This window comes from Xyrauchen texanus, chromosome 6 (genome assembly GCF_025860055.1).
Source record: "Xyrauchen texanus isolate HMW12.3.18 chromosome 6, RBS_HiC_50CHRs, whole genome shotgun sequence".
Lineage (NCBI taxonomy): Eukaryota > Metazoa > Chordata > Actinopteri > Cypriniformes > Catostomidae > Xyrauchen > Xyrauchen texanus.
Window position 1 is genome coordinate 7,104,421 of NC_068281.1, and position 9,182 is coordinate 7,113,602.

Here is a 9,182-nt window from a genome sequence, read left to right on the forward strand (position 1 = left end):
TACAGACGTTATGCTGTAAACCCTAAAATAACCATAAAATGACAATTTTAAACAACTTTACAGCTCAAGGAATACATGATTTGTAGCCGAAACTTTAATGTGCATTAATACAATTATAAGCTTCACATTTTGTCTAAAAACACTCCAAAAATTGGCCCCATTCACTTCCATTGTAAGTGCCTTACTGTAACTCGATTCTTGCTTTTTTAAAGAAAAGGAGGGACATTTACGCATTTGGCAGACACTTTTATCCAAAGCGACTTACAGTGCACTTATTACAGGAACAATCCCCCCCGAGAAAATCTGGAGTTAAGTGCCTTGCTCAAGGACACAATGGTGGTAGCTGTGGGGATCGAACCAGTGACCTTCTGATTAACAGTTATGTGCTTTAGCCCACTACACCACCACCACTCCAGAGCAGGGATTATTTTTTGTGGTAATTAACATTTTGCCACAAATGCTGTTGATTGAGCTTAACTTGTATTGAACCTGGAACATTCCTTTAACAATTACCTGCCTCTAATTTCCTTTGAATATTAAACTTCTACTCTATCCATTACAAAAGCTATTGTGGCAAAAACATGGTTAAGTGATGATATAAGATGGTAGTACCATGGTACTTTAATGTCATGGTATTGTGACTTATATCAAACTAGTGCCATAAACCCAACCCCAACTCTGAGACTTGTGTTCTGTTGCATTCCCTTGTGTGATGTGTTTTGTTCTTCAGGTGTTCCAGGCTTGTGGTTCTCCTGCTCAAAGCTCCATTACTGAGGACCAGATCAAAAGAGGAAGAAACACAGCAGATGAGGTCAGCAGCACCCCTGGAGCTCAACTGGAGAAGCTGGTGAGTGTGTGATTCTGTCTCATAGACATCAAATGGTATATGCTATAAATATACAGTCTGTTTACATATATATATATATATATATATATATATATATATATATATATACATGTTTATTGTTAGATACTAGTTAAATACCATCACATTTGTTACCCATGGTGTAATTCTCTCCAACTCTCAGTTATCAGATGTGTCCAGAATGTTGAGGGATATGACGCAGTACTGGGTCCATTTGCCCAGTAAACTGTGTGTGGATCGTGAGTCGGGACCCAGTGAGATAGACAGATGTTGGAATGGCATGAGTGTTGATAGGTAAATGGTTAATGCTAACTCACTTTAATTCAGTTTTAACAGAAACACATTGATGCTGCTCAAATCTTCTGTGTACCACAGCTTCTATAACAGTCCTGCTCTCTGTACATTATTTTATAGTATTCTATGGAACACAGTTGCTAAATAAACATTGGCCTTATTAGATCTTGGATGTTATTAACACAAAGTTTTACATGTAAATGTAATGCTTGATATTAAAGAGATCTTAGTGATCTGAATCTGGTGTTCCGATCTGTTGTGTATATTATATTAAGTTGAGTAGTTATTCAGTTGTTTAGATTTTTGGTGGTAGTTGCTCATGTTTGGAGTTATTAGTTGTATTATTATTTTCTTGTAGTTATTTGGTTGTAATTCAGTAGTATTTATTTTTGTTTTATGTTCTATCAGGTATCTACCAGATGTGATGGGAGACGGATTGGCTAGCCAGATAAATAATCCTGAGGTAGAGACTGACATCACCAAACCAGACATGACCGTACGTAAACAGATTATGCAGCTTAGGATCATGATCAACCGACTGAAGTTCGCCATCAATGGAAATGACGTGGACTTCCAGGACACCAGTGAGCAAACCAATTTGTGAACTTGTGTTGTGAATGGCTTGAACTTGTGTTGTGAATTTAGCTATTGAATGTCACAGTGTTGAAGAAGATCCCTTAAAAGTGCTGGTTGCCAAGCTACTTATAATTTAAAGTAACTACATTTAATATATTTAACAATGCAATGTCTTTTTAATTGTACAATTTTATTTTAATCATAGCAGTATTTATCTGGCACAAAAACAATAACAGTCTCATCTGGGGTGGCATCTTTAAACACAAATCAAAAGTATTGTAATTCAACTAGTAATAAAAAAAATCCAAATGTATAAAACTGAAATGGAAATATAGTGATAAACAGCAGTTTAGTTAAATAAAAAAATATATTTTGCTTAAAGGAGTATAAAGGAATATTTAATCATAATTATCATTAATGCTGATTACCACAAAAATAAAGTGTACTCATCCCTCCTTTTTTTTTTTTATAAATAAATAGGGGGCCTGGGTAACTCAGCGATTATTGACGCTGACTACCATCCCTGGAGTTGCGAGTTTGAAACCAGGCCATGCTGAGTGACTCCAGCCAGGTGTCCTAAGCAACCAAATTGTCCCGGTTGCTAGGGAGAGTAGAGACACATGGGGTAACCTCCTCGTGGTCGCTATAATGTGATTCGCTCTCGGTGGGGTGCGTGTTAAGTTGTGCGTGGATGCCACATAGAATAGCGTGAAGCCTCGACACATGCTATGTCTCCGCAGTAATGCACTCAACAAGCCATGTGATAAGAAGTGTGGATTGACGGTCTCAGACGCAGAGGCAACTGAGATTTAGGCGAGTCACTATGCCACCACGAGGACCTAGAGTGCATTCGGAATTGGGCATTCCAAATTGGGGAGAAACAAATGGGGAGAAAATCAAATAAATACCTTAACATTTATGCATTTGGAAGATGCTTTTATCCAAAGCAACTGACAGAGCCCTTATTACAGGGAAAATCCTCCTAGAGCAACCTGGAGTTAAGTGTCATGCTCAAGGACACAATGGTGGTGGCTGTGGGGATCGAACCAACAACTTTCTGATTAACAGTTTAGCGCTTTAGCCACTACACCACCACCACTCCCAAATTAATTAATCGAGGTTACAGTAACTATGTTTCCATCCAATGATTTTTTGCGAAAAAGGTTTTAGCGCATCAAAATAAAGCTGATGGAAACGCACATTATCGCTAAAATGTTTAGCGTTTTAACATTTAACTCAAGCGCATAAACTCTATGTCGATACATCATATGACGTTAAAAAATGGTTTGGAAACACTTTTTGTCGATAAAATTGGCATTAATGCAAATTAATTAGTCACATGATTATGGATTGTACGTGATTATGGATTGATCTTTATTGATCAGAAAATGAGCTTTTGAACATTTTACTGCTTCTTCTGAAAATATTAATTTGCATTTTGAAGCTAAAATAAATTTTAGATGATAATCAAGTTCAGTTGTTCGTTAAAAGTTGCTGGAGAAATATGTGGGACATAATGCAGTTGTGATGGCGATGCATTTGATTAGATGACTGTTCAAAATATTGAATATAAGGAATGTATAATATGTAAACCCTGATATTACTGAACCCTCCCCGTCCTAGCCTATTCCCCTCCTAGGATCTCTCATTGGTCCCGGGCCTTCAGAGACCCCCCTTCAAGCCGCTTGATTCAGTTGAGCTCAAGGCCCTCTCCCTGAAGACGGCCCTCCTAATCTCGTTAGCCTCCATCAAGAGGGTTGGGGAACTCTAAGCGTTCTCTGTCAGCAACACCTGCCAGGTGTTTGTTCCGGCACATTCTCACATTATCCTGAGGCCACGACCAGGCTACATGCCCAAGGTTCTTACGACCCCCTTCAGGTTCCAGGTCGTGAACCTGCAAGTGCTGCCCTGGGAGGAGGCAGACCCAGCCCTTTTGTTGCTGTGTCCGGTACATGCTTTGCGTATCTATTTGGACCGCACGCAGAGCTTTAGATGTTCTGAGCATCTCTTTGTCTGCTTTGGTGGACGGCGGAAAGGGAACGCCATCTCCAAACAGAGGTTAGCTCACTGGGTTGTTGATGCTATTTCTTTAGCTTATCACACCCAGGCCGTGCCCGCCCCCTTGCGGGTTTGAGCATGCTCTACGAGAAGTGTGGCATCCTTGTGGGCACTGGCGCATGGCACCTCCTCAGCAGACATCTCCAGAGCAGCAGGCTGGGCAACACCCAATACCTTTGCCAGATTTTACAATCTCAGGGTTGAGTTGGTCTTGTCCCGTGTTTTGTCAGGTCCGAGCCGGTAGAACTCGGTAATGCGGCACAGCAGACAAGGTGTTTCCGCTTGCGCCCTTCACCAAGTTGATCCAGCGCGCCTTCTATCCCAGGTTAGCCTTCTGGCCTCAAAATTCAGCGGAGCAATTCGTGTCCAGACCCACTACGAGTCACAGGTGCTCTGCACTGGGGTCGGGCACCATGGGCTTAGTTCCCTTTTCAGGCAAACTCCACGTGATGTATTTGCCACGGTACGGTCCCCCTGTTGGTGGACCCGCGTTTCCCTTGGGCATCCCCGCTGCCCCGGTTGCCATGCTTGTAGAGTTCCCCCTCAATAGGCTGGACCTACCACCGCGCAATTTCCCACGTACGGCTTCACAACCCTCGTGGTGTATTTGCCAAAGGTTACCTCCCCAAAGACTTGGGAATGATGTGGCCTCCGCAGGGTCTTTTCCCCCTGAAAGAATAGGACTGGGAAAGACCGCCTTCCCCGACGCATTTCATAGCGTTAAGATTCAGCCCCAGCCGCTCCACGTCCTATGTGAGAGACAAAGTGAGAGAGAAGGCTGCGGCTGCCGGGCTTGCTCCCATGCTAGTCATGTAGCACCTGTTCCCCCCTCAGGGGTGCGGGGATCCTAATGTGACATCTCTTTGGGGGCGTTGGGGAGGGCTATGTGCAGCTGACACAGTTGCCTCTAGCATGCTGTAGCCTGCATGCACCTGTCTCGACAGTTCACGTAACATGGTCAGTGCGTTGCGTTTTTATATGGGACCCCTTGTGTCACTTCATTCGACACAACGTCGAGTGAATGACAGAAGGGGAACGTCATGGTTACTGTTGTAACCTCCGTTCCCTCCCGCCACAGCACTAGACCTACCACTGTAAACGGCTGTACCTAATTTTCAGCTCCTCAGTGCAAAATCCTGACTGACACTCGCTGCCCCGCTTCCCTTTATACCCGTATGTCCGGGGCAGGGCATGCAAATTATGTCTGCCAACTTGACATTGCCCTTTTCTCAGGTTCAGAGGTACGTTTGGTGTCCCAGGAAGACCCCTTGTGTCACTTCATTTGACACAACGTCTCATTCCCTCCCTCGGGGAATGGAGGTTACAACAGTAACCATGACGTTAAATGTGATAAATTCACTTACTAACCTTTTCTGTGCAAAGTTATTACCATTTTTACATATTTGTTGCCATGAAGACATCATCAACAAACCCTAAAATGACTGTAAAAATTATTTAAACAACTTTACAGCTGAAATAATGTATGAGAAGAACAGAAGAATTAATGTAAGTGCATTTATAAAATAATACGTGTCACATTTCTGCCTTTAAATGCTCCAAAAATTGGCCCCATTCACTTCCATTGTAAGTGCCTCACTGTAACCTCGATTTTTGGCTTTTTTTAAAGAAAATGAGGGATGAGTCGAAATACATTTTTGTCATAATCAACATTATGCCACAAATGCTGTCGATTGAGCTTAACTTGTAATAAACCAGAAATATAAATTTAAACAAATTGAACCAAATTGTCAAATGATTAGGACTTCCCAGCTGAAACTTATTCCAAAACAAACTAAAACTATACTGAAAAAATATAGCATAAATACTATCAAATCTTGAATGAATGAATCTTTTTTTTTTTCACTGATTAGTTGAAATTAAACAAACAAATGAACAAATTTTCTAAAAAGTATTGGACTTCCCAGCTTACACTTGTTACACATCTCAAGATGACACACTGCTCCTGCACGAGATGCAGAAAACAAACAGCGAGATGCAGCGTAATGTCAAAGCCATCCGTCTAGCACATGTTTACATAGGAATGCAATTGAAAAACGACACGTAAGATGCAAAAACACATTCAGTGTGAACGGCCTCTGATACTACTGAAAAATGGTATCATCAAATTAGCGAAACCTTGGAAGGCTGACTTATTTTAGTAAATTGGTTAATTATCAATTACACCTGGATTGTAGTCATTGCTGTGAAACTTTCCTGAAATCTCCTTAATATGACATCACACATTCTATTATGTTTCCTTGTTCATAGGTGATGACATCAGTGGTTCAGGAAGTGGAATGTGTGCTGATGATCAATGCTCCCGCGGTTCCCGTGTCATTGTCCCTAACACGGACAGTCCCAAAGTCTTTGCCTATCCCTCAGAGAACAAGAAGGTGGTCAATGGCAGAAGCAGCCAGAATCTTCCTTGCATCACCCTCTACATTCTCTCAATGGTCGCAGTCTTTCTTGGGCGATAATTGACAGGCGTTGCCACCAATTGGGACTGTGTATAGGACTGGGTTGGATTGTGGATGGGGCGGGGTTAGATAATTCACCACAGCAAACAAACATCAAAGGAAACCAATGAATGCACCACTTTTCTGTCGTCAGTAGGAACAACATCATGGAATTTTTTGTGTACTTTGTGTCTCTTATTTGATATATGACACCCCTAGAGCTTGTCTTTATATCTGTGGTGGGAAAAGATATCAAAGACATGTTCCATGAATAACAATAGCTATGAATATCTGCTTTCAACTCACTGTTCAGCCAAACCAACAAAACATGTTTATATAAAAAGTTAATTTTAGATTAGATTTATTTATTAATTAAAACCCTTATGTTTATAGAACACGTCTTGTTATTAGCAGCAGTAAAAAAGAAGCCAGGTCGGGCCCTTTTAGCATGAAAACGACCTTTTTACGGAATTGGTCCCAGTGAACAAAACATCTGAAAGAGCCACTTGTGTTCTTCTCCTGTTTGTTTTGAAGCTTTTATAATCATGAAAACCTCTACTGAATGTTCATGAAGACCAGCTGTATCACACACTCTCTGTCTCTTCCTCTCTCATTTATGGTACTGTTCAAGTTTCCACACTCCACCTCGCAAACAGGTTTTAGGGGCCATTTTAAAGAAGACACAACATGTATTTACTCTGGTTGTAAATAAACGAATACTAACACAGTCACATTTTTAGTAAATCTATCAGGACCCTCAACAATATGAGCAACAATTGGGATGAGAAGTAATAACACCAGCAGTGAGAAAGAGATACAGTAAAACTATGTGCTCTAAAGAGAAAAAGAGCCCCACTCTTTAACTGTGGGGCCGAAATATGATGACCGCTATCCTAGAAATGGATTTTACACATGAAGTTGGAGAATGAAAGACTCAAAAACCACTGAAAAGTATTGATAGTCTGATTGTGACTCCACTTATAGGAATGTTTGTATTACGTGTGTGTGACTGGGTGTGTGTACTTCAAAGCAAACATTACTTTTTAAGTGCTCACTAAACAAACATACACGTGTATTCAGTATTTGCTGCGATAATGTCAGATCAGATCAGTGGATTCACCACATGTCTCAAATATTCCCCACCTCCTCATCTTGCCCTTGGTGGAAAAGCTGAGTTGGTTATTGAATGCACACAATGCTAGTGTTGAAACTGTGTTGCTCAGCAACATTGAGCAAACATTGCTGCAATAATTACCAAGGATAGTTTGCTGATTGTGGTCTATGCAGTCAGTAAGGTCAGAAACATACTTTATACAAGTTCTTAAGCATAAATGTTCTGGCAATAAATTGCAAGCATGCTGTGCCATTGAACATCCTTAAGGGGCCGTTCAAAGTAAAGATATACTTGCGCTAAAAAAAGTTTGACGTAACGCAATGAATAGAACAGAACGCAGTTGTCTAGTGATACGTTTTTAAAAGGTTTAACTTGTTAACGTGACAGGGCATATAAAAAACACGAATCGCAATTAAAAAAAAAAAAAAAAACAGACACAGGGCGGTCAAATGGTCAAAAGTGTCTGTCAAGCAAAACATCAGAACATGATGCCAGAAATGACAATGTCATGTGTTTGATTATCAGAATATGTGCAAACTATTCAAATGTATACCTTGAATGCACTGGAAGTCACTTTGGGTAAAAGCATCTGCTAAATGAATAAATGTAAAGTACTTATAGAAGGGTTTGCGTTCACTTACTTTCACAGAGTATGTTTCTGGCCTTGGAGAACAATGTGTCTTGACCAAACCTGAGAACGGCGTCGCTGCTGTCTTTTCTACAATCAGTGAACTTGTGTCTGTTACAGGAAGTGATGTAACTGTCCTGAATGATTATGTCCTGTGGAGAAACCCCCCCCCCCCACACACACATTTAATATGCTGCACTTTGCTTAATGCAAACAGCCACGCGTCAATAGAATTGCATCGTCCACATGACTAATCACATGATAAGGGATCGATGGCGGGGATATCCCACAGGCAGTGTTATGGATTGACTGATCGATAGAGATCAGACATTATGGCTCAAACTCTGGAGTGATCTGACATAAAATCAGTCTTAACGCACTTTAGGATGTTTGTTTGCTGATCAGTGACAGTTAATGGTCTGATCACAGGTCAGGAAAACCCACTTCTAGTAACACCGTAACTGTGCCCTCCTTACTGATGAATGTGGTGGATATTGTCAAAATGTGCTCAGATGAATTTTGTTTTGGTATATATATATATATATATATATATACTTAATTATTTCTGTTTGTTTTAAAATAAACAATAATAGGGAGTTTGTGTTCAAGATTGAAAGTAGAGTTTAAGACATTTTTGAGGAATCTAAGGAAAATGATTTCTGTTGTTGTATGTTCTTTAAAAGAAAATATAAAACTCTTGTGACAATTATATACATCATATGATTTTGAAAATATCTGTGTCAAGTGTATTTCATAACTATTAATGTTTACACACAGACGTGCATAAAACATGAATTTTTTCTTCTTCTGTTGAATCCAATGAGATTCAAAGAAATGCTAGTCATACTGTATTTGAACCAGAACCAATAATTTTTTTTTTTGTTATAAATATAGTTACCCCATGAAATAAAATTGGATTTTATATTTTATTTTATCCCCTTTTCTCCTCAATTTGGCATGCCCAGTTCCCACTACTTACTAGGTCCTCATGGTGGCTCAGTTACTCACCTCAATCCGGGTGACGGAGGACAAGTCTCAGTTGCCGCCGCTTCTGAGACCGCCAATCCGCGCATCTTATCAAGTGGCTTGCTGTGCATGACACCGCAGAGCATGTGGAGGCTCATGCTATTCTCCGCGATCCACGCACAACTTACCACAAGCCCCATTGAGAGCGTGACCACGAGGAGGTTA

At 40.6% G+C, this 9,182-nt stretch overlaps 1 protein-coding gene across 1 annotated transcript in view; it reads left to right on the plus strand.

Annotated features, from left to right (window-relative positions):
- The window catches only part of LOC127645601 (glypican-1-like), a 118,572-nt gene extending 109,849 nt beyond the window's left edge, over window positions 1–8,723 (plus strand). The window contains exons 6-9 of the mRNA XM_052129263.1: window positions 731–847; window positions 1,029–1,159; window positions 1,568–1,743; window positions 6,062–8,723. Of these exons, the coding sequence (XP_051985223.1) occupies window positions 731–847; window positions 1,029–1,159; window positions 1,568–1,743; window positions 6,062–6,270 (633 nt within the window). The 3' untranslated portion in view covers window positions 6,271–8,723. The remainder of the gene's footprint in view (window positions 1–730; window positions 848–1,028; window positions 1,160–1,567; window positions 1,744–6,061) is intronic.
- The last annotated feature ends 459 nt before the right edge of the window (window positions 8,724–9,182 follow it).